Source organism: Opisthocomus hoazin, chromosome 2 (genome assembly GCF_030867145.1).
Source record: "Opisthocomus hoazin isolate bOpiHoa1 chromosome 2, bOpiHoa1.hap1, whole genome shotgun sequence".
Taxonomy (NCBI): Eukaryota; Metazoa; Chordata; class Aves; order Opisthocomiformes; family Opisthocomidae; genus Opisthocomus; species Opisthocomus hoazin.
The window spans coordinates 12,680,318-12,706,962 of NC_134415.1; the positions used below are offsets into that span (position 1 = coordinate 12,680,318).

Below are 26,645 nucleotides of genomic sequence, written 5' to 3' on the forward strand. Positions count from 1 at the left end.
CAGTAACTAGACAAGGCAAAAAGTAGGTAACAACATATATGTAAAATAGCTGTGAGCGCACGTAATGAAATGAAAGAAAAAAGAAGTCAGTGATATTGATGACTGAAGGAGAGAGACCTGTGGGCCGGCAGCTTTGTCTGTCGCAGTGTCATGCTGTCCCAGCCCAGGCGTGAAGCAGCCTGGTGATGTGTACCCAGGCTAACACGGCCCCAGACTGACTCCCTGTCCTGTGCGCCACGGCCCTGCTGCTCTTTGGTTTGTGCATTCAGGACTGGTGTGGGTGTTCATCTGTACAGAGGAAAGGGAACCGGCTGTATTGCATGTGTGTGTTCACATGTAGATTCTGCAGTCATTTTTGTTGTGGGGCATATTTCTTCTTACCAAAATAATTGTATCAGTACAGCCGCTCTTGTGTAAATGCAATTTTATCATTAGGTGGCACTTTATATTATATTCCCCTGTTCCCCTTGCTGTCTGTAAACTGTACCAGAATAAATACTTTCACACTAAGAAGGTTATTTGCTATAACCATACTGCTAAAATTACAGTGGGATAACTTATGTTTAGATAGGGACAAAAAGTATGTATTTATAAGGCATAAATTCAGGCTTGTCTGTCTGTAGAACCTTTGCAGTGCTTTTGCACTATAGGTGCAAAATGTATGCGTATTGCTTTCCCACCAAAGCACTGAATTAGGGAGGAGAATAAAATTTATATTTAGAAATTTAATGAAATATTTCTTCTGAGCTAAAAAGGTTGTGTTATCAGCTACTTTAAGCTAAAGTACTGCTCACCCTGCCCACCCCAATGTTTGTAGCATTCTGAGTTGTAATATTCAGTCTTGAATGGCTACTTGATGGAGGCTACTTCAGTGATGCCCACAGTTTGTGGTGATGTTGCAAGTGGACAAACTGGAAGATTTACTAAAAATTACCTCATCCCTGAGCACATGGGAAGCCGTGCGGCTCTGTGCAAAGCTGTGTGGAGAAGTCCCCTGGCTGCTGCATCAGCCTCACTCTTCACTGCAAGTCTGATGGGTCCTGCTAAAGCCAAAGGACTGGTTTTAAACTCTGAGGTTCTGTGAGAGGGTTCAGCGTGGGGTGTTTTTGATCACGAGAAAGGACAGTGCTGTGATACGCTGGTATCTGCAAGCAGCTTTTTAGAAAGAGCTGACTGCAATCTGTGTTTGTTGAGTATTAGGACACAGAAAAATCAGGGTGGGAGGATGAAGTGACAGTCTGTCTGAGGCTCTTCAGAGACCACCACACGGTTTTGCTTTGAGCCCAGGAGGCCTGAACTGATAAAGCTAAGCAGCTTAACCAAGTCCCAAATGGATCAATACCTTACATACAGAATGAAGTTTTCATTTTGATCTGAAGCTTCAACAGGAGAATGTTTTACTGCAGAGCAGCTGGAGAGTTCTTTAATACAAGGAGGCTACCCCAGACGTGCCAGATCCATTGGGGAACTTAATTTTAACTACACTGCCCACTCAAGAAGGTTTCCATCCTCTCTTGTTTAAATCAAATAAAAGCATTTCAAATGAAAGCAGAGTCTTGTGACATTGGAAACTAAATTCCAAGTTTTATTCTCTGGCTAGCCATTGTGTTAAGGGGTTTATGGTTCTTTAAAATGACCAATATACTGGATGTGTCAAGGTGATCGAATTTTCAGAGTGGGAAACAAGGACTGCTTTTGCTGCAAACACAGTATGAGGGAGCATTTGGACTGCTCATGCCTTGCTGGAGGTAGCTGTAGTAGGGCAAAAGGAACAAATTCATAACTCTCTGTGATCTTCTGGTCTGGAAAGCAAGGTATACTCAAATTTTTCTGTATGCAGGATGTGCTCTTCATTGCACAGGGCTTGATTTACCACCACTGAATTCCAGGCTCCTGCCACTGTATTCCTTTCAAAGCAGTACAGATTTGCCATTTGAAACTGGAGTATCACAGTGCTGAGTTTGTCCCAGGTGCTGTCTTTCTCCAGTGCTGCTTCTGTTCTCTGTCTCGTGCAAAAGGAATACAGTAAGAAATACAATTTTTGTCTTATTCCTAGGGTGCTATATGCCAGGGGCCAAATTGCAGCTGTTTGTGAAAGAGAAAAGAGATGGTAGGATGTGACTGCAGGCTATCCTGCATCTTACTTCCACTGTTCATAAGCTTTTCCTGTATAGCAAATGGGAGAGCAGGACAAAATGTATTGTAGAACCATATAGATGTACTTTGGCAACTACAAGAATTTCTGAGGTAAGTGTGCAGAGAAAGAATTACTGGAAATGATTTCCAAATCCAACAGAAAACGCTGTCCATAGATTCCTAGCTTAACTTTCTTGTTTCCTGACTATGGGATATTTGTTATGAAGCAGGTAGATGAAGCAATTTTCCAGACCTTCTCATCAAAGAAAGAACTTCAAAGAGAAGTGATTCTGCTCTGGTGAAGGCAATGCAGTGGCCTGGTCTCTTGTGTCAAGGTGCTGAATTACCAAGTGAGAGGTCGCTTGGAAGAGTAACTTTCTTCTTGTTTTTTCAAGTATTCTTTGAGTTGTTGGTAGAAGTAGTTTTTAGCCTGCTGTTTGCTTTGATGATGAGGACCAGGATTTTTAGAAGAATATACTTTGTACCAAGATGCTGTAACATGGAGGATGTGCCTTTTGATTGGACCGTGCTGAGCAGTAGGTCCTGTGGGTCAGGAACCTATGAGTCATTGGAGAGGGAGGAACCAGGAGACCCCAGTGCTGAGAGAGTTCACCCAGCTTTCCATAGGCAAGCTGTCCTGGAGGAAAAGCTTCAGACGCAGACATCTTGTGGGAAGGCTTCAGGTATTTCTTTAGCATGATTTGTCTTATGAAAGGCAAGGAACAGAAATTTTATCATGCTCCTAATTCTTGACTAGAGAATGGTGGAGAAAGGCAGCAGGATGGCAAGAGGAGAGCTCAGAGTTATGGCTGAATCTCCCTGCTTGGGAAATGAGCTTTACTTCTGGCTGCACCAAGTGAAACATTCATGCCTAGCTGTCGTTAGAGCAAACAGCAATATTCTGGCCTGCAAATGATAAAAATATATCACAACAGCACGGTCTGTACCAAATAAGAAAGAAGAGGATTAGTTTTCTATGAATTTTAAGAGGGAAAATATTTTTCTGTCTAATATTTCTGCTTGTGTTTGTCATACCTACAATGGACACGTGGGCTTTGGAGACTGCAGTCCCTTTGGTGATCTGGAAGAGCAGATGAGACCCCTGCTAATTCCTCTGATTTCCCTCCCCCCTGCACCCGTCAGTCTCAGTTGTACTTTATCAATATTGAACATGAGTTGCTGGCACTTTATTCAGGTGGAATAGAGGTGTGAATATGGGTTTTATCAACAAATCACAAAAGAGGTTGAGGTCCAAGTGAAATTAAACTGCAGATACGTTTCTCTCTCTTATTTATATGTGACAGGATGCATTTAGTGAAACATTTCTGCCATAAATATTTAAGCCATTGTAAAAACCTTATTTTTTCATTTTTAGAGGTATTTTCAAAATTTGCTTTTGCTAAGAAACAAAAATAAATGTCAAATACTTGTTCAGTTTAGCAGCATGCCCAACTTTCTGAGAAGTGCCCTCAGAACTGAAAATTAATTGGCTTTCACTGAAATTTGTACAGATAATAACCAAAAAGCTGCAGATTAAAGGCTTTACATCTCATAAATTCTGCTTTTTGGTGCCTGTGCCATGTATCTGTACAGTTCAATTCCTTCTGGCAACGTCTTACTACTTTGTGTGGCATCTTTAATTTCATGGTTTCTTTATTTCACTTTATTGGAAATAGAAGAATGAGAACAAAAGGTTTATTTTAAAAATAACAGTAATTGCCAACAGTAATAGTGTTTTCCAGTTTCATAATTTTTTGTAATAATTCATTCTACAGCATGATTAAAGCAGGTTAAGTATTAAGGTCATCTCCCAAAGGAGATGGGGTCTGAGCTAGCAGAATGCTGAGCGTTCCTGCAAGAGGTTGGGCACGTAGGACTTCCCCTGCAAATGGTAGGATATGAGGACACTTAGTGTTGTGGAGAATCGCTTCCTGAATCTTCAGTAGGCAGAGATAGAAGGTCTTATAACAAAACATTGAAGGTGACTTGGGTGAAATATTTGTTGAATTTTTTTCCACAGGAAGAAATGTGGGTTTCATTCAAATTAGTTTACTCTGTCAGCTTCTGCTGACTTAGTTTATGTCCTCCCAGAAAGTAAACAAGAATCAAGAAATTTTTTAATGTGTTTTGGTTATACCCTTCAGAAAGAAGTAGTTGTTGACTTTTTCCATTTGACTTTCGGTTTGACTTTTGCTTCATTTGTATTTAAATTAGTTTTCTAGAAAAGAAAACTTTCGTTTTGGATTGAATAAATTACTGAGATTGGTGCTACGTGATTTTGTTGGAACTTTTCAGAAAAAAGATATTTTGCAAAACAATAAAGCATAATATTTTTATTGCTCTCAGAATTGCAGTAACATTTCCTTCATAGTGTCATTGGATCACAGAGGCTGGAAAGGACCTCAGGTTGTTTCTAGTCCAACCGCTTGCTCAAAACAGGCTCAGCGCTGAGGTCAGACAGGTTGCCCAGGACTTCATCCCCTTGGGTCTTAAACTTCCCCAGGGACAGAGACTGCACAACCTTGCTTGGCTGTCCTCAGGGTGAAAAAAAGATTCCTTTTACCCTGTCCAAACCTGTCTTGTTTCAACATAGGCCCATTAGCTCTTCTTCTCTTTCAAAGCCCCAGTTTGAAGAGCCTGACTCTGTCATCTTGGTACCCTCCTCATTGTTACTGGGGTGATGCTGTTAGGCACCTCCAAAACTACCGTAACTATTTGTGTGAATAAGCTGAGGACATCTAGAGTAAATTACTTTTTGCCACTGTTCATGAATTTCTTTGTGCTTCAGCAGATCTCTGTGAAGGTGGGATCATAAAATTTTTCATTTCTTTTGCCTGTGTTCCTTATAAGCTGTTGGGGCTGGACTGATTTTAGCATGTGCTGTCTGTTAAGAGGAGGAACTCAGTCTAGGACCTTAACATATTATGCATAGTAATGGTGATAGTCTCCAGTAGCTGAAAACAACTTGTCTCAAAAAATTATCACTGTCTCATGGTGGTGACTTAAATGTACAACACAAGACTTACAGGAACTCTTAGAGGAAATATTTTTGACTTCGATGGGAGATTGCTTGTCAGAGCTGCGCTTAAGTGCATTGAATTTCAGCACATCTGCATTGTCAGGACAGTTTACCATTTGTATGCTGGTGTTATTTTAAATGTGCTGGCTTCCAAAATATGGACAAAGCAAAAAACCCTGTAAAGCTTACCTGCCTTTTGGCCTTTTTGTGTATCTGTTTAACTGTTCTGCCAACCGGAAAGTTAAACAATGACAAAATGGACTGTGAATGTCTATGCTGGCTGCTTTTCCTCCTGGTTGTTATGAGAGATTTTTGCTGAATGGGACGCAGATGAAGCAAAATAACTTTCCACATAGTGTGTGGTCAGGGTTTAGCACCCAAGGTAATACAATAACTGTAATCGTATAAGCTCCAGAAAACTTACAGCTAAAGAAATTGCTTGATATGACTTTAAGGACTGTTAGTAAATGGCCAGCAGTTTGTGGGCCTCTCATCGCAAAGCTTCTGTTAGTCAAGTTTTTGCATTGTCGTAACTGTCACTCCTTCTTGCTCATAAGGAGAGTCAGATAGGGGATGGCTGACCAGGAGTCCTGCCCCATGGTCTGGAGTTTGCTAGGTTGTCTCAGCCAGGGGGAAAATCTGTTTGCTGGACATCCCTGGTGGTACTTTCAGGAGAAGACAGTGTAATTGTACGTCTATGCCCCTAAAAATTTCCAGCTAACACTTGAAGACTGTCAGATCTGTGTGCGTTTCTTGTGTTACGCAATAACAGTGCAGATACAAAACAGTACACGTCTTCACTCTTATTACTTAGGGGCAACACTGGTGTCTTATGAGCTAAATCTTTAGTATATCCCAGCAATACTTCTCATCACCCAAAGCCTGAGCTGGACGGAGCTTGTTTCTGACCTTTCCTTGAAAGATACTAGTGTCTTGCCCTGAGCACTGTGCGACAGAAATTCGAGTTACTCTGGTCTGTGGTTATCAGTCTCCTGCCTATGCAGTTTTCCCATGGAGCTTGAAGATTCATTGCCAACTAACCATGAAAGTAATTAGTGAGTGGTCACATTTGAATTCATTTGAGTTATAGTAAATGTAGCTGGTTTTCTTCCCATATTAAACTAGTACTAAACATCTGATTTTATTTTATCCAAGTGTAATGTTTCAGCATGCTCATGCATTAACCATGCGGTGACACATATCCAACTCATCCTCAGAGCTTTCCAAGAATGGGATAATACTGTGTTAGCACCGTCATCTATCTGACTACCATTTTTATAAAAATATTTTTCAGAGAAAAAAAAGCTCGATTAACAATAAGTACAACCTCTACCCACTCTAAAAAAAATTGACTCATGATTTGTCTTCTGTGTCTGGATGCTGAACATATTCTTAAAGTTGGTCACCAAAATCACTCTTTTCTCTAAAAATGCAAGTTGATTATGTGTGTCTGCAGTCAATAACACCGCAAGAAAGGTGAATCTGGTCATTTTTACAGTGTGTGTGGTAACCTGAATCAGTAATGCCTGAAGTTTAGGAATAGTACTAAGAGGAGAAGAGAATGAGGAGAAAAAAAATAGAGAGGAATAAAGCAGAAATTATTTTTCTGTAGCTAGAAATATCAAGGTATTGAGTGAAAATGTAGTTTTCTTGATGGGTACTATTGAAGGACAAGGGTATAATTTATTGTAGAAATTCAAAATACGATAGTTCATTTGATTTGTTTTTTTTTTTTGGCCAACATTACCTCTGTGCATGAGAGCTAATAAATGATCCTGTTGCCAAAGACAGAAGTACATCTGCCACTGAAGAAGGGTTTTTCAGGAACTTTTAGGTTAGGTAAGAAGATCTTTACCGGAGTACAGTGACACCTGGTGAAGACAATCTTGCAGATGGAACAGTAATGACACACAAGAAGAGGTTTGTTTCATATCTCATCATATCCTTCTCTAAAACTGGGAGTTTCACCCACATAACAGCTGTGTGGAATACAAGCCCTCTGTCCTGCAGTATGTACTTGTGTAGGACTTTGAGCTTCTCATTAAGCTGTTGGTCTTCAAGCATATTAATCTTCATTTTAGTGCAACCTAGGAGCAGCTCTGTTGCCAGTGATTTACACAAATGTGAACTTGATATAAGAGCAGGTCTGAGCTATTAATTTCACCAAGATTGCCTGTGTGCAACAAGCCTTGGGTTTTATAAGACCTGGCCTGAATAAAGTTTGAAGTCCTATTTTGACTCTGTTAGAATTAAATAAGTTAAAAAATATGAGTTTCTGGACAGTTACGATACAGTTCCAGGGGAGAGCACAGTCACTAAGGCACTGTGGCCAAAACATCTGAATTAACCACCCAAGAAGTGAAAGATTGCAGCCTGGGACAGCTTTATTGTTGCTATGAAATTGAATGCATGCATAAAAACAAAGAGAACAATAAGGGGCAAGTGTTTACTGGGCATTAGAGAAATGTTTATTATACCTTCTACGGCATAAGCAGAAAGCTCAAATTATCTCCAGATTTTAAAGGCATTGTAAAATAATTAAACACCAATACTAAGAATCTTACTGGAACTACAAATCCAAGAAATGTTCCTCTGAGGATTCTTATTTCATTCTTTACATGTCTTACTAGGCTGCAACATCACAGCCCTGGGTTTGGCCACACAGAGAACTAAAGTGAAGCAAAGTCGCCCTGATTCTCACTCATAGCTCGTAAGTCCTACTGGAAAGCAGGGAATATAGGCTGAGAAGGGACAACCATAAGATTTGTCGCTCCGTCTTTTTGTTTTCAGTCTGGATGAGAAAAACTGTTTCATGTAGAGGCATGAGAAAAAGCCCTTGGAGGTGGTTCTCACTCTGCCGTGGAGCGGCTTCTCAGGCAGTACCCCAGGTTGGCAGCAGATGGTGGAGAGGCAACCCGGCCCTTGCATCAGAGCACGGCTGTTACCTTCTTGGTTAAACAGCCTGTAAAACACCTCTGTTCCCTTTACTTTAGAAAATGTAAAGTAAGGCATGGCACAAAGGAAGCCATGGCTCCTGGCCAGATCATTGCCCTCCAAATAGAAAGAAGAGGTTTTGCATGAAACCACAGTTAGTACCATGTGTCTCAGATTTTAAGGTTGGGGAAGTGCTTGCCATAGTAATTCGGGCAGATTAGCCATGTCAGGTAAATATGATTTAGAGCACCCTTTGGCATGAGCCGTTTCAGGATGTTAAAGCAGTAGCAGCCAAGCCAAAATAAATGTGAGGAAATAAGCGAGGGAAGGGAAGGGAAGGAAAGGATGTATGCAGACAGGGCAGAGGCAGGTGTGGGGCCTCCCTTTTTGGTGGTAGTGCTCAGGTCAGCTTGGCTGTAATGTCACCTTAGTAAGCCTGTGTCATCTATACAGGTGATTGGGACGAACAGAATCACTTTTGGTGACGATTCAGAGAAGCTAGGTTAGATCCCTATAAGTAGCAAATGCAAACATCCAATTTAGTGCCCTCGGTCCAGGTTATACAGGCAGCATAAAAGTGATATAACTCAGTATCTAAAGATCCTGGAGAGGAAGGAATTGTTGAGTGATCCTGTGTAACTGAAAATCAAGGCTGGATTTTCTCATAGAAAAAAGCCCCCATGATAGTAATTTTGCTGTATCCCATTGGTTTTTACCTTACAGTTACATGAGAACCTATATGGTATGATGACTCATTTTATATAAAGATATTTACCCAAAACAGCAAGTACCCTGCAAACCCATATTTGCAAACATTTCAGTTGGAAATAATCAAAACTAATGGCAGACTTCCAGTATCTATTTGTTTGACACTCCATCAGTTAACTAAAATTCTATGCAGACTACATTTTACTTAATAGGTGACAGTCAAGATTTTCTGCTTTTTCTACAGAAAGAATTTTGGCTGGGGTTTAAAAAACAAAGATGTCATTGGTAGGGCTTTTGTGTTGAGAGTGAGGCTGGGGAATGATGTCTTTTACTTATAGGTGCCCAACCTGAGACCATAGCTTATGATTGTTTTGCGCTGGGTAACCAACACTGTTGGTCACAAATACAGATGTATTTTATAACTAGTGATATATCTGCACAAATATGCTTAGGGAGTTAGTTTGGGCGACTGATTTCCAAGCTAACCTTCAATCTGTTTTCCAGCCCAGCATGAGGATATAGCAGGCAAGGCAGTTTCGGATAAGTAAAGATAGTGTCTTAATTACTAGGGAAGACCATTACTCTCCTCTGGGCTTGTCAACTCAGCACATCCTCTGGTAAGCCATCCCTTGCACATACAAAGTTCATACCTTACTTCTTGAACGGTGTCCCCAGTGGAGAGTATTTGTCTTATCAAATGAAATTTATGCCACTGAACAGATTTTTAATTTTAATGAAAATTGCAAATATTTACACTAAAATTAGGTAGTATGTGAGAGTTTAGCCTCCACAGCTTGAAAGCCATTTTCTCTGTGGAAAATATGATATGAAAGTGAGCATATGTACAAGTTTTGACACAGAAACTGATATGCCAGTTCGCTGTCCCCTATGATGTGGAATTCTGTTTCCAAGGGTGATAAGTACTGGATGCATCATAGTATAATATGAAACTGCAGTAATGAATAATTATACAGAGATACGCACCTAAGGAAATTTCTTTGGATGTCAGTGGTGAAGGGGCGTGTCAGGTACTGAAGCGTGAGAGTCAGTGTTACTTATCAGTTATGATCTTTGCTGACACAAGTGTGAATAACATTTTCATTATTCACTTAAATGTCTAATCTCCTTCTGAATTTAATCAAACTGCTGGCCTTGCTGACCTCTACTTTGACAGTGAGTCCTAAAGTTTTAATTTTGCCTTGGATAATATCTTAGTGAAAAAATAATTTCTCTGAGCAGGCTGAATAGATGTCCCTTGAATTTTATTGGCAGTTTCTGTTTTCTTAAGTGAGAGGAACCAAATATGCCGTGAGTTGGCATAGCCAGGCTGGTTGAAGTTCATGATCTTACATGAATTTATGCTAAATGAGATCCCAGTCCACTCTGTTCAGTCTGGAGGCACATGAGCATTATGTATTGCACGTGAGGGAGGCTTTATTTATTGTTCTGTTCTTTAAGTGCTGTATCACACCATTTTAGTTTGTTGGTGGGTGTGTGTCCCCGCTTCCCTGGCTGTTGCTTAGTAACAACGGGATGTATGGATGTGTCCAGTTTTTAAAGTTGCTTTTTCTGAGCAGCCAAAGTTAATTGAGAAACTATGAATATTCAAACTGTTTCTTCCGCAGTGTTTCTTTATGTACGTTGTACCGTAACCATTGCCCAGTGACTTCTCTAAGCAAGGTATTTACAGAGCTTTCTATAGTGCCTTTTCTTTTGTCTAAAGAGTTTCATCAACTTCATTGTTGCATTTCTTATAGGTAGTATAAACTTTCTTAGTAGAGATCTTCGCATCAACCCTAGTAGTGCCTTTGTTCTGTGTTAAAAATGGATTATTTAATCCATTTCTTTTCATTCGTCTCTCTAGACAAGTTTCCAAAGAGCATATTTTGCTCCCTCAAGGCTCAGAATTACCTCTAAGCTGGTTTGTTTCCATTTCTTCAATGAACCCCACAGAGGATCTTCAGCCTTCAGAAAGTTCATATCAGTCATGAATTGGCTTCCAGTGTAGGGGAATTAGCTCTAGAATGGAAGTGTCTGAAAATCCCAGCCTGCCCATGGAGTTCTAAAGGAAAAAAATTTATCACCGTTTCTGCATAGGCAGGAGGTGAAAAGCATTTTGACTGCCCAAAAGTATGCTTTATTAAACTTGTATTTTAAAAAACAAAAAGCAAAGAATGTCCTTTCAAGAGATGACCTCAGTCTTTTGTATGGATAGGGTGGACATTCAAAGCAGTTCCCCTTTCCTGCCAGCAACCCATCAATTTTATTTGGATTGAACTTTAGTCAGCTTTCTAACACACCTCCTGTAATCTCAGATCTTGATCTTATGATTATTTCCTTGGCCAGAAATCTTGTAAGCTCTCAAAAAGTCTCCAGCTGCTTGTTCATGTAGGGACTCTCAGGAAAAATAATCCTTATTAACTGAAGGTGTGAATCCAAAGTGTATTAGCTAAACTGGATTAAATTTCCATTACTTTGGAAGATAACTCAGTAAAATAGCATTAAAGACACTTCTGTTGTGAATGAGTGTGTCCACACAGTGGTCAAATACAGTTTAAATTAGGCACTTCAAAAATATGATTTGGATGAAGTTTCTTGTGTGTCTCTGTGGACACAATCTGTACCACTTACAGGGGGGAACTGGTTTGCATGGCATTGGAGCCCACTGTGCACCCCTGCAGAGTTCATAGCTGATATCACTTGGCTCAAGTGCGATGTAACGTAACTTGGAGCATGGTCAGCTTCTTGTCAATACATAACGCCATGCTGCCATCATCGCCATTACCATTACTGCGTATGCGTAGTCTCAAGTGGAAATCATCATCCTATTATACTAGATATTAAATGAAAACAAATAAGCTGGCTCCTGTACAAAGAGCAGAGTCTAAACAGCTGCTGGCTGGGCTGGGCAGGCTGTGAGCTGCAGCGGTGTCAGATCTCCCAAAGTCCAGCCTAGTGTTTTGCCTGAGAATTGTGGCAGTCCAGAGGGTCTGCATGGGAGAGCCAGGCCTCTGGCTTGCCTTGAAATGTAAAATGTGAGAATTTCTAACCTTCTGTGCTAGATCGCAGGGCCAAATCAGCATCAGCTGGCATGACAAACCGTGTTCAGAGCAATGCTAGCCACCCAAGGCAAATGGTTTTACTCACACGAATGTGCTCACAAGAAAGCCACGCTGTACATGTTTGTGTCATATTGCAGCCTGCATCTGTTTAAAATATCCTTCTCTTCCCAGTTAAATGCTCTGGGAATTACCTGGGGCATATTGCCTTTTTGATCCCCTTTAAAATTCAGTCAAGTCTGATAGGGCTTGTAAATGATTTTCTCGCCTGCCATGCATTGATTTTTCTCTCCTAGGGGAAAAACAGAAAACCCCATGAAGCTGTGAGAAATAGTTCGTTGCTTTTTCATACATTTTGCCAGTTGCAGGCCAAAAATACAAAGGAAAATGCAGGTTCTTCCATATGAATGCAATCTCAAAGGTTATAACTGTCAAACTAGAATGTAGTTGCAAGGTTTTGAAAAGGCCGGCTACCTCCAACAATGTTTTTTCTTTAAGAAAATGCCAGCTATGGGCTTGGTTGGGTCAAGAAGTGGTTTGTATTACACTATCAGTTTTGTAAAAGGAACAGCAAATGCTGGAGAAGCATTTAGTGGCAAGAGGGATAATGGCTCTGTCAGTCAACTTAGAAAATGGCTTTTAGGAAATGTCTTTTGACCCAAGGTGAGTCAATGAGACCAGATGTATGACCAGAGCAGGTGGAGCCACAGCCTGTATTTAGGGCTGGACTACTGAGCTTGACCAAAGGGGTAAATTTTTCCATTAGTTTGGCCAATATTTGTATTTTCAAATGTTGCACGTGGCACAAGATTTTGCTTAAAAAAACTTTATAGGGAAACTAAGACATACATAAAATCTTGATTCAGCATGGACAATCCCGTAAAAGCATTAGTGATGGACCGTGTGGAAGCTGAAATCATTGAATCCTCTCAAACCATTGAAATGTTGCTAGGAAAAGGAAAAATTGTTGCTTTTTACTGAGGTTTTGACCAACACGCTTTGGTTATGTATTCCGTGAAACAGAAAGCAGACTCTTCCAAGAGAGGTCCAGGTTATGAACTGCAGTTTTTAGGCCAAAGGGAAATGGAAGGACAAGGGCGAGAAAGTGGTACAGAAACTTCTAAGTAGTAATTCTGTGTCAGGTCAAGTAAAATCTCCTGGTGTTTTTCTTTTATTAAAAACTAATCTCTCTGGAACTGCTTTGCACTTGCTGTAGGCTGAAAGAACACATGCTGGCCGTGCACTCAGTGGGCACACAACCAGCTGACATGTGGCAACTTCATGCCTAGCAGTAATTTGTTCATGTGCCTGAGACATCTGATACAAACACAAGGTACCTGCATACTGAAATGAGTGTTTGTGTGTATGTGTGTATATATATATGATCATTCTTTTTTCCCCTGAGTCCTTGGGATGAAATAATGCAATTAATTTTCTAAGTTCAGTGTTGGATAATGTATACTGATACCAGTATAACGGAGCTAAAGCTTCTGAAAACTTAGGAGGAGTTAGAATTATTGGTCTTGATTGTTACACTTCAGCGAAGTAAGGAGAGCTACTGTCAGCACAGACTACTTTTACGCCTATTTTACTTCACAGTTTGTCTACCAAAGCAAACAAAGTGAAAGTAGCCTCATGAATTGTTATATCCATCTCTCCTTTGAGATTGTGGTCCAGTTGACCTGCTCTGTTTAAAGTGTTTTGCGAAAGGAAAACCATGGGACAGCATGATTAATATTAACGTTATCCCTGGGCAGTGCAGAATGCACAAGTGTTGGAACAAACCAGCTGCAATAAAGGCTGAATGTTGAATTGTCTCTCAAGATAAAAAAATTTGCAAAACAAAAGTACTGAATATTTCTGTTCCTGAAAAGCTTAGCTTTTTAATCAAAGTCTATACAAACTTCAGCATTCTTATCTAAGAATACTGTAGTATTAAAAGCAGTCTTCATTGTTTTGCTTGCCTAGTGATTAATGCAGCTGTAGCTGGTATGATTGTCTCCATCTCATTGCAGAGAGTAATATTTTCATTGGTCACCATTTGTTCAGTTTTTAGACTGGTTTATGTTTTAAGAGGTGATAAAAGTTTAAAAGAGGTAGTGCAAGGCTTCTTACACCTCAGCAAATTCACCTGAGCATTTAATAATAATTAGCAGTGTCTGCTTACATCCAAACATTGCACCAGTATTTATTTTCTAATCAGAAGTTTATGAATGAAACACAATTCTGTGTGAACCATTTGGTGACTGATCTTAGTTTTAGAACAGAAATTGCCGTATAGCTGATTGATTTAGTTGGAGGTTTTGGAGATTTCTTGTAGGCTGAATTGTTTCAACAGATGAGATAGTGACAGAGACCTGGTTGTGACCCTACTTAATGCAGACTCTATAAATTTGGAGCAACTTTGTGAAGTCAGTGGTGTTAAACTAGTAACAATGAGTGAAGAACAAGAATTCTAAAACTCTTGGGATCAATGAGGTCAAAACTGAGATCCTACCTAAGTAGTAACCTGATTGATACCTTTATTCTTGGCTGCTTGTGTTGATCAGTTTGGGGTTGTTTGAGCTTACTCTTGCCATTTTTCCCACAGAGCCGCTCAAAAATTGAACCTGTCTTCCAAAAAGAAGAAGCACAGGCCTTCTGCATCATCTGTTCCTGAATCTCCTCTCTTCACTACAAGCTTCAGCAGTATCCTTCAGACTTCGCCACCCCCTGCTCCACCATGTTTGTTGAGGGCAGTCAGCAAAGTGAAAGACACCCCTGGTTTGGGCAAGGTAGGCCTTGCGAGTATCGCTAAAACACCTTTTTCTTTGGGAGAAGATTTTATCCTTGCACAAAACATAAAGGGAATTGGAAGACAATGTCTTTTCTTGGCTGGCTGTACTGCGATTGATCCCTGAACACGTGTACAAAGGCCTAACAGCAGAAATTACTTCATGCAAGTGAACTTCTAATAAAGTTGAAGTTGACTCGAGCACAGCCAGACCTAATTGTCCAGCAGTAATACATTTCAAGGCCCAGATACACTAAACGCACCTGCATTGGGACCACAGTGCTACTCGGCGGTGATAATGTCCATTCTGCTAGGCTTTCTGGAGCAGTTGGTCTCCCTGGCTGTGTTTAACCTGGGTAGCAGTAGCTTGCTGCAGCATATTCTGGGTACCTGATCCCCTTGCTGTCCAGACTGATGTCTTGACTGGACACACTGTAATTTGCTTCTGGCTCATGTTTACTGGCTTTCTTCCAGTACAGTCAGGACAAGGTTGGCCCTGTACCTGAACAGAGCCTATGCTGATAATGCTGAATTGTTCCTTTTTCCTTCTATCATGTTGTTTTCTCCCATTCTCCATAATCATACCCTCTTAAAATGCTGTTCAGGTGCATACTTATAATGGAAAATTGTTGAGGCAATAGAGGAGGTGGCTATATAGTTTGCTGGTGCTTTGTTGTTTGTCTGAGTGGCCCTTCCTTTTTCCCTGTCACAAACGGAGAGCCTGGCATATTACGTCTGGGAATACTCGTGTGCAGTTGCTGAGAACAGCAGTTTGTTTAATCAGGGTAGTTTCTTATGCAAGCATCTGTGTGCATGGTTTTTCCATATTCATTGAATACTAAGCAGTGACAGTGAATTTGGTGAAAATCTTTGTGTTTAAGAGAGAAGTTTTAATGTATGATCTAGGAATGCTGAGCTACAGCACGGGCGTCAGAATTTTCATTGCTGATTGTGCATACTCACTTTCTTACATTGTGCAGTTCCAGTGATTTTTTTTTTCAAAGAACAGTGGTATAACTTTCATGGATGTTTTAATGCCTGTTTGAAAAGGGGTTGCCTCCACATAGGGCTCCCTTCTTTTACTCTGGCCTAGTGGGTGAGAAGAAATGTACAAATCTGTCATGATCTTATAAACGTTAGTAGTGATGCATATTCTGACATCAGTGGGAGAAGGAGTAAGCTTGAACCTCTTCATTGTTGTAAGAAGCTTCTATGGAAATACTTACAATAGAAGTCATCTTCTCAGGATTCTTACTTATCTGTGCTTGGGATGGGTTATATCTGAATAAAAATAAAAATTCCATTGAGGAATAATGAAGAGTGTGTTCATGAAAACAAGGGACTAATTTCCCTTCTTGAACTGTTTGAGCACTTTTACTGACTATCAGTTTTCACCCTTCCCAAGAAAAGGGTCTACACACACAGACACACAAACATAGCTCTGTCAAAACACTGCAAGCTTGATCTGAACCTTTCTTGCTCCTGTAATCATTGGTTTCCAGGGGACAGGGCTTGGGAAACAGGTTTTCAATATGCCCAAACGGACCTATGATTTGCCTCTTCATCAACACCATGTACGAGAACAGGCTCCAGGCTTTCCAGCCGTAGAAGTAAAACTGAAAGTTTGCAGTCCAGCTGACAAAGGAGGATGTTTCTTTTCAGTTCAGACCTACCATCCTGTAGCTATTGGAGTATGTGAGAAATAGCTAAGAGGTTTTAAAATGTGTTTTAACAGTAGTTAAAAAGCAATAAACCGAATTAGGTTAATTCATATAGTTGAAATAAAGAAAATTCTTTTTTTTTTTCCACATTTCCATTAGCAAAAATATGTCTAACCTTCAGTTTCTGGAATTCAGTTTCATTTTCCACCTCTTTGATTTCCTCTAGGAGTCACCCTATAATTATGACCGGAAGCTGGTATACTTTCATCAAAGTTTCCCATCAATTTACCTCTGTAGCACAATTTTCGTTCCAATATGTCAGAAATAGGTGCAAGGCATAATAATGTAAAGTAAATAACTGCAGGATAATAAGGTAATTTGTTTGTCAGACTTGGAAAACTTCAGATGAGGCAATGGATTTTCCAGCTTGTTTGCTTTTAATTTTTATTGTTGCTATTTATGCATGTTCTGTTCAGTTTGGTTGGCACATGATTTGATAGGAGCATGCTAAAAACTATTGCTTTTCTCAGCATTTTCTCTCATACAGTGTTTTCTGTAAGGGTACAAATTTACAAAATGTGGATGCATGTGGAGAAAGCAGGTTCAGCGAAGCTAAACCTTCTTTTCAGTCACTTAGGTTTTTTTCTGGTTTGTGTTTAAATAGCGTTTTACCAGCAATCCCAGTGTGATAAAACTCTCTTTCACTTTGGCTTTGAGTGGGCTGGGCAATTTCTAGCATGACAGTTTGTTACTGGAAAATCTGGTTCACCAGAAAGGGAAGGCTGGCCATTGCCAAGGCTTCTGGATTGCGGAGAGCCCCGGGGCCAGCTGCACACAGAGCCCCCGGGACGGGCTTGCCGGAAGGCAGGCTCTGCGCTACAGGGCCGGGAGCCCTGGCACAGACGCGGGTGTGTTTCTGGCTTGGTGTCAACTTGGGAGCTGTCAGTTTGCCAGGGTAGGGGGTATCCAGACGCTGCAGCATAGGAAGTCAGGTACTTCAAAGCTTAGACTTTGAGGTTAGATTTCATTTCACAGTTTTCTAAAATGAACTTGCCACCAAACAGCTGCCATTTTGTATTTTCACTTGTATGAGAAATGTCAAAGATTCTACTTCTCATTGCAAAATTTATGACAATGATTTATTTAAAATTGTAGAGTTTCTCAGCTGTCATGTGCAGGAATATAATTTTTGTGAGTTAAACTAGGAAGATTTGCCCATCAACAACATATTTAGAAGTTAATTAGCAGCTCAGTTAGTATGGATATGAGCGCAACTGAAGAGTCTAAACAGACAGAGAGAAGAGAATTGGAGAGTATATATTTGGGTTGCATGCTTCACACCTTTTCTTATGAAAGGCCTTGCAAATCAAACTGTACCAGTCAAGAATTAGGAAGAAATATTATTTGAAAGCTGAAGTTCAGCTTCACGGAAGGGGGAAGATGATATCAATAATGAAATGTTGGGACTGCATAATCACCATTTTACTTCGATGTTAGTTGCACCATTGACCCTAGCAGAAATACAGCAGTGTCAAAGTGAAATGAAGTAGTAAAGGATCAAATTCATTGTTGTACTTATTTCCAAAAAGCTCTTCCAGAAGTAAGATAAAAGGTTTGTGACCGTGCTGCAAATATATTAACAGTGGTGCTTGCATAGGTCGTGACATGCACATGTGCTTTGGGTTTGCATTTGCTGGCAGAGGGGGCTGATCCTGGGTGGTGGTGTGGCATCCCCACGTTTGCTGAGAGCAGAGAGTTTTCTTTTGGGCCGAGCAACAGTCCTGCGCCATAAACTGCCACAGCTTAAGCATCGCTTTTCCTTCTCTCTGCTGTCTTTGAATCTTTGTATTCTGAGTGTGGCAGATTGCTTTCACTGGGTTTACACACAGAGAGCGCGTCACTGTCCTGGATGAGTGTATGTGCAGTTTCCCCAAGTCCCATTGTTTTCTGGAACATATCCCTTAAGTCTGCTTTATTCTTTCTGACAGCGAGCCAAGAAACAGACCAAAAAAGACTTTCCAGGTAGAAATAATGAATTATTCCATGCCTGCACTCAGATTAACTACTAGAAGGGCATTCTAGTAAGGTTTGCTTCGATTTGCTCCCCAGTCTGTTTCCCTCCCTCTTCCCCCTGCCCCTCCCCTTCCATTTTCTGTCAAACAAAACCAAAACTAAACCAATACTTTTGATGAAAATCTGGAATGTTCTTTTTGTGAAAGATGTTCTTTTGCTGAATTCCATGTTACACATGAGAAACAGCTTGAATGAAAAATTTTCTGCCAGCCTTAATGAATAGGTTGTTTTCAGGTGGCACAGGGTTTAGAATGAATGGATGTGGTCTCTGTGCTTTCTTTCATTTATTATTTTTCTGTGTGTAGTCTTAAAAAACTCTGTCTTTAAGAGGTATTTGTTATATTTGGGCAGAGATTAGTTTACTTTTCCTTATATATTATTTTTTTTGTGTCAACTTTTGTTTGTTGGTAATTAATCTCAAGATAAAATAGCAATGTTTGTGCATTAAAATCACCTCTATGCAAAAGGTTTCTACCATGAAGAAACAAGTCATCATCGAACCTTCTTCAGGTAGTGGTTTCAATCTATTAGCAAAATGCACTGTAATTCGTCATACTGTGTTTACTTTTTATTTTTCTGTAGCACCAGGACTCCTGTTTGCAGAGCCTAGCCCCATTTTGCTAAATTATGTATAAATTCAGAAAAAACCCAGCTGTTTCTCTCCCAGAGCACTTATGATCTCAGTGTAGGGAGGAAGACCAGACAGACAGAGAGACAAGAAGTGAGAAGAGACAATGAGGTATTATTGGTCATCTTGATAGCGGTGTCCTCAACCTATCAGCAGTCTAATATTAGATATCCCTTGTCAAGCTTTGGTAGGTGTTGTAGAAGAGGACATTATTAAAATCTTTGAAGGCAGAGTAATAGGTTATGCTGCAGATGCTCCTGAGGAGCCCTTTCCAAATACGTAGGGCAGGGTAGGAAGCAGCACAGAGAGGGGTTTTTGAGAGTGTAGTAAGTGAGTGAGAAATGCGTGAGCGGATCTCCTGGCAGGGGCTGAGCACGGAGCCTGGCTGGGAAGGGCCGTGAATGGGAGTTGAGCCATGGCCAAATGGCCAACAGCGGAGGATTTTCAGAGGCACTCTTCTGTGTAAATCATTTGACTTTTTGTGAATGTCACTGGGAGCTGGTACCCAATTCCCCAAGCCCCACTGAAGGTTCCCACCGTAAAGGCTAGCTGGTGAGTATATTGTTTGGTGAAGGAGAACACATTTTTGTGGGGAGAAGTGTGATACTCCTTGCCTCGTCAGAGGCAGGAGATCCGCAAAGGCAGAATACAACTGATTGTTAATGGGCAGTTTCTTATGTCTAAAGAAGGCAATGGTAGTATCATTGTTAAAAATCAGAAGATGGTCTCCTATCATACCATCCCATTTTGTATATTGATCATATAACATGCTAGTATCCTTTTGATCCAAGTGGCTCGTCAAGATGCAGCACTTTGCAGATTTTTTCCGGTAAGGTAAAGAGATTATGAAGGGAATGGATCAGGTATTGTTAGTGCAATTCAGTTCCTTTGCAAGGAAATGCAAAATCTTGAATGCTGATAGAGACAGACAACCAAAGGCAAATTTCCTTCTTACTATACCAGCTCCTTTCAGCTAGGACTTCAATGTCTCACTCTTTCCTCGTTTTAAGGTCATTTCTTTGTCGTACAGCACTGATGTATGTTCAAGTCCCTGCTTATACTCCTGTGCCAATTCTTGTTTATATGTACCCCTACCAAAAGCAACAGTGAAGAAAGCCCTACTGCCCAAGCAGTTCAAGTTTCTGAGTGGAATCAGAACTGTCTTTGGAGGGGGACAGAACTGTATGCCAGTGCTTTGGGTTTGCAGACTGCTAGTATTTCAGCTATCCACTGCCAATAGTTTACTGGACTTTGCACTAAGTAGGGCAACAATTATTACACTGGCCTTGACATGTTTTAATTGAAGGTATAACAGTTCATGAAGTGTGTTAGTAATGAGTAAGTATTCTGTTGGCTATAGCCTGTATGAATCGCGATTTGAATAGTCTTTGTCAAAAGATGTTTTTGAGAGCCGTGTCAACTCTTTGTATCAGTGCAGTGTAAACTAAAGAGACATTCTCAGACTTAGGTGATTTGCAGAGTTGAAGGGAATAAAATAGATGCACATCTTAAGTCCAAAAGATACAGGAAACCTCCTTTTCTATTATCACAGTTTTCTTTTTGACTAGCTGATTGGTAGATGTGAGGATTTTTTGGTTAACATTATGGAATACATTAAGCAGGTGTTTATGAAAACCTGTGTTAAGATCAGCAAAACACCAAGCACAATTTGCAAAATACGTTGTGTATTGCACTTCACTGCTATCAGTCTTGGAGGTTTTTTGGAGAGAATCAGAAGAGGTTCTCTTTCCTTTGTAAAGCAGAGGTTCTCTCTCCTTCGTCACTCTGGTGTATAGGGGGAAAAAGTTAATGGTTAGAGGATAAACGTGATTTTAAACCCTTTATCACAGAAGACAATTTCTGAGGTGAAAGCTGGTTTTGCCCAAAGTTACCATGGTTACTGAAACAGGAGGGGGAAGGAACATATCCTTTGAGGCATTTAAAGGAGACATATGTGTTCATCTTTGTTGTCAACATGACTGTTGTACAAATTAAATAGTTAGTTCCACTTGGAATGAAATCCAGGTGGCCCTTTGCCCTCCAGACAGAGAACTGGAATTTTGCTCACCAAATGTGCTGTTTGGACCTGGTGGAGGCTTTCATGCTCTTTGGCTAGATTTCTGCTAGAAAGGCGTTTCTGGAAGGAGTTTTAATACCTCAAGATGGCTTAAGAAAAAGGTGAAATGAATAGAAGTTGGAAGAATTGCCATAAACTATAATCTCTTACCTCCATCTGTTATATTTTCTATGCACATTTAGTTCATCTTTCTTTAAAGTAAAGCTTATCCTGGATGTGGAAGTACCAACCCAAGCATGCCAGGAGTGTGTCAGCTTACCTTCTGGTCGGCTATGAGGTTTAAAGAAAGATCTATTTTAAAGAAATTTCTATGCAGTTGTGTTTCCACAGTTGAGGCAGTGGTAATAATTGCTGTTTCTTCTCTTTGTGAAGTGCAGAAGCTGCTACTCTGTGGGAGCTAGGAGCACATATCATCCAAGCCTGATAAGGGAAAACCTGACCTGTTGCCTAAGCTTTACACCATGCAAGAGAGAATTCCTGCATGGAGAAGCAGGGCTGCATTTCTGCCATATAATCTAGCCAGCCCCTTTAGGAGAAGAAGATTAGGTCTTCCCCTACCTATTAATGAGCTAGTTTCAGGGCAGTGGCTCTGTTTTGGCACACCTGCAAGCTGTTAAAAGCTTAGGAATTGGGTCCAAGGTTCCTGACCTGACAAGCTGTCATACCTGATAATAGGATTCCTGAGGTCAGTTGGTAAGGAGCAAAACCCAGAGAGAGGAGCATGCGGCAAGTTGATGCTAGCATGATGGTTTCCTGGGGCATTACAGATGCAGGCAGGTAAGTGGGGGTGGACACCATGGAATAGGCTTACATCCAAAATGGGAAAATTGAAGGCAGAATACCATTGCTGTCCTTACATCTGACTCCACAAAATGGAGCAGTTCTGCTGCATGGTATTAGGAGCGCTCCGCCAATCTGGGCACTGCGTGGTCAAGCATGATACTAAGGTATCTTTCTCTTATGCTCATTCCTTTGCCTCTGCTGAGTTTCCATAAAATAAAGCCATTTTTCACACTAGTAGACATCTCTCTGTTCACTGGGGCAGGGGTGTGTGTGAAAACAGCAACAGAGAAAATGAGGTTTTTATAGAGGGTAACTTATAGTCCTTCAATTGAACTCTTAGCTTTGGAAAAAAATGTGTCTCTTTACATATGTCATAACGGAAGACTTGTACCCTGAGAACTAACTATTGTGATAGCCAGTACAAATAAGAGACTGTTGCTCTGTAAATTCCTTTTTTGCCTCTAAGGATACAAAAACCAGTGTTCCTACCCTTAGTGACGTTTTCCTATATGTATTCAGAAATTGTGCGTATGAGTGAGCTTGTGAGCACTCAGAGGTGGATGAAGGAGATTTCCAGGTGGAATTGAACTGGTCAAATAAAAGATGAAAAAGGCTGTACCTCACTTTGATAACATTTCTTGTTTCTGTGTTAGAAGAATCAATCCTTTCTGTGATTCTTTTATAGTATATTTCACCCAGGGAAAAAGCTGTAAATCCTAGTTTTGTATTGTTTACCTTGGTCTGTTTTGATGAATTTTCCTGTAAACATTGAGGATCAAAAGAAAATTAGCTTGCTCAAATCACTTCAGGCTCGTGCTACTAGGTTTTGTACATTCCCAAGTGACTTTATTTATACAATGCCCTCTGCATTGTTACAGATACATGATTTTATGTCCAGCAATCTGTAACTTTTAAGTTAGTTGACTGTTTTCTTGATTGAAGTCACTTAGGGGCGTGAATGACTGTAATTTGTAGAGATCTGGTTGGCTGTGAGCCTTATACGGAAGGCCCACATGGGTCATTTAATCTGACTGTTTCAATGTTGTCAGCCTAATGAAGCTACCAAAGACTTTAGTGTTGGTCACCTAGTAAGTATGCTGTGAATATGTTCTCATGTTGTTGAAATAGTATGACAGTACAGTGGCCATTCTTAAAATCTCTTAAATATTCAAGGTTATGCAATCTGAATGAAAATTACTGGATTCTTATAGAATATAAAACTTCATTGTTTTTAAGACTTTATTTTCCTTAAAACTTTTCTGAGCTATTGTATTTTTATTTCCTTTGCTGTTCAGTTTAGGTTGTACAGCGATTGATATTTCGGGGCATTATGGTATTCTAGTTAATCACTTCTGCTTCATTTCCTAGACTTTCAGTAGTACTTTTTGACATGTCCCCTTCTTCCCTGCCCTCTCGCCCACACCTCTCACCCCATGAAGTTCATTTTTAAATCCATAAAGAAGAGGTTAATATAAATCGGGAAACTCAAGATGAAAGAAACTGAAAATTACAAGGGTGTTTCTGAGACAGTGCTGAGGAAGGAATTTAAATGTTGAATAGTTTGCTAAACGTGGGATCATAGTAAGTTTTCCGAGATCTTATGCAAATTGCAGGCACTGTACTTTAAGCACTCAGCTATAGGTCTTATTACATTTTTTTTTTTCTTTAAAACTTCCTAAAGCTCTTCTCCTCCCAGCCTTTTCCTTTTGTGTTTGGCTCCTCTGCCCAAGAGCAGTGCTCAGTGGTGCAGGTGGGATGGTGATGCTGTGGGAGGCTGCACTATAGCACTGCTGTAACATCATGGGCTAACGATTCAGCTGAGCCTCTTGATTCAGCTGCTTGCCATTATCCTAAAGGTCTGGGCTTTACCTCATTTCTCCGGTACAACATTGACTTAAATAGATAACCAGCTCAGCTGAGGAAGAGCCTAGCATGAACTGTATTTTAATGCTAAGAATACTATTAGATATATCTCTTCTCATTCACTGTCTCCCCCTTTTTTGCCTTTTCCTTTAGGAATCAAACCCTTTTTTGGGATTATATCTCTGGAGACACTTGTCTATTTTTTGTGCTTTTATGAGAAGCCTGTATCCCCATACTCCAAGTCATTATCTCCCTCTTTTTCCTCACTCTTTAGTGCCACCATTATTGTACTCCCTTAGGCTGCGATTCATGTTGTTGACTTAAGTGAACTGATCGTTATCCTTCCCATCTAATCTGGTCACATGAATTCCTCCCATGGAGGAATGAAGTGCTACATATATTAGGATGGGCTGACTTGCCTACCAGGTGTTCCTTTCTTTTTCAGTTCGTTACAGAGGCAACCTAAACAGCTGCCTGAGAATGAGATATCTGCGTCTTGGCTGGCTCAAGTAAGGTGAAATGAATCTCTCCCTGAGCAGGAACACAATCTCTTCTTGTGTTCTGCTCTGAACTTTTAACTCTAAGAGAAAACCAGCTACCAGGAGATACAGTAACAAGATGCTTGCAGAAAGTTCTCGATACTTGCATCTCATTTCCAGATGGAAGTCTGCATCCTCTGCTTTCCAGTCTAAGAAACATCAGAGGCTCACTATACGGCACCTAGGTCTGGTTGAGCAGACCTGATGCAACCAAGCAGATAGCATAAAGCAGCCAGACCTTCAAGGAAAAGGACCAAGCAGGGCTTTGCACATTTGGCCTGACGCAAAACAAAGGAAAGTTGCACTGATCTTTATTGATTTAAGGACTGGAGTTGTTCAGCTGTACTCCTGCCAGGATGGATCTGTAAAGCTGGTCACAATGTGTACACCCACTAGATTAGAGCCTCTGACCTCAGATGCCCAGATTCTCAATGCTCTGCAAGGTGACCTGTGAATCACTTCCAGCAAGGACTCCTGCTCAGAAGGGTAGGCAGTGTGGCTTGGGGTTTGGAGACATTTCATTAGTGGATTTGCATTCCTGATACCCAAATGCCATTTCATTGTCCAAATGTAAATAGACTTTTTCTTCTATATTTCTGTGAAAGTGACTAGCAGTTAAAAGATCTTTCATTGGATAGTGAGATATGAAATGCTAGCTATAAAAGCAATAATTTAATATTCCCATTTTTCTTTATGCAAGAATCTGTCTATATAGTAAAGATAAAAATAAAGTTTGAAATCATTGACCTGTTAGATCTTAAAAAAACAGAAGGTAGGTTATAATTTTTAAGGCATGGGACCCTCAAAACCTCTCCTGTAGCACTCAGAAGCGAGAGAGTAGGTGCACCTGCGGTGGGTGGATGGGTAGATCTATGTGTGATTCACACTGTACATATGGTGCGTACATTTGTGTCTAGAAACATATATAGGTATATACATGTATGTGTATTAATGCATTCATTTCTGCCTCCCCACCAATACAGTGGACATATATAGGAAAAAGCTATATAATGGAGTTTCTGAGCAAGTTACTGAAAAAATTGTGAGACTAACTAGCTGTAGACTTCCTTTTATTTATGAACTAGCAGATTTTTTTTTTTAAGAAAGAGAACTCAGCATTCCCTTAAGACATTTCCTGTAACCTCTCATGGATTTTAATAAAAAATAATATCCTCCTTCTTGCTTAGCTCAGTCCTCCTATACATTGCGTGATCTATTTTCTCCTGTGAGGTGATGGAAAATGCTCATACAAATAGCAGCATTTTACATTACATTTTCTAGGTATCTGTGAGCCTCTGTTGCATTTCTGTAGATCCCAGTTGCTCTCATCCATATTAATTGCTGCTGGATTTTTCCACAGATCTGCTCAATTTACAATGTTTGTACTGAAGGAAAGACACTTAGTTAGAAAAAGATGTGGTGTCAAAATGTGGTGTATATTAAAATGCCAGGAGGAAAGCTGTACAATAACCTTTCCAGCATCACATACTGCATTACAGAAACATAGATGTGGGAAAACTTAAAGCTCTTGATCTTTTCTTCCCTGCCCCCTCTTCCCACAGAAAACATGACATAAGTATTTCAAAGTGTATAGTGTGGACATGATTATCTTCGCTTTCATGTCTTGCTCCCTTCTTTCCACCATTTAGTATTGCTGGAGTTTTATCTGAATACAAATCTTGATTTGCAATAGAAATCTCTTCTTGACTAGCTCGGCTGCAGCACCAAAGCCCAGATTCTGGAAGCAGTGTGGCTAGAAAACCTACCCTCCCTTCCCCACCCACCCCCAAGAAAATACCTTAAACGTTGCATTTTTGTCAGCTATGAGGAGCAGTGCGAAGGTAAGTGCTGGCATGAGATCTGACAGAGGCACCAGGGGCGCGGATCGCCTGGCCACACAGGAGGAGGAGAAGGCATGCGCCCTGATTGATAACAGCGCGTGCAGAGGTGATAAACACAAGGAGGCCCAGGCTGCTTTTGGGAAATGGAATAGCAACGCAGAGGAGGAAGTGGGATTCCCCCAGGGCCTCATACTCCGCGAGTGGTGGGATCATGAAACTCCTTAGATGGGAGGGAGTTATTCATCGTAAAGACCATTATGCCATGTGAGGCACTGCTGAAACAGAACACCACCAAGCTATTTCCTGTCTTATCATGGTGTATTAATAATGCAGCAGTAATAGTAGAAGTACAAATTAAAAATAACTGGATAGGCAGATAAGCAGAGTTCTTGAGATTAAGGGGATCAGGAATTGCTTCAAATAGTTAATCGCAGAGCAGCACATAGGGGGAAATTTGCCTTTGTTATTTTGCCTTTATCTTTTTCTTATTCTTCATCTTATCCATGTGAGCATTATTTCTAGGGCTTTTACGTACACACTAATAGGCATAA

The 26,645-nt window shown here is 40.4% G+C and overlaps 1 protein-coding gene across 1 annotated transcript in view; it reads left to right on the forward strand.

The window, feature by feature from the left end:
* KIF26B (kinesin family member 26B) overlaps positions 1–26,645 on the forward strand; it is a 304,924-nt gene that overhangs the window by 177,644 nt on the left and 100,635 nt on the right. Inside the window, exon 5 of the mRNA XM_075412645.1 lies at positions 14,447–14,630. Within this exon, the coding sequence (XP_075268760.1) occupies positions 14,447–14,630 (184 nt within the window). The remainder of the gene's footprint in view (positions 1–14,446; positions 14,631–26,645) is intronic.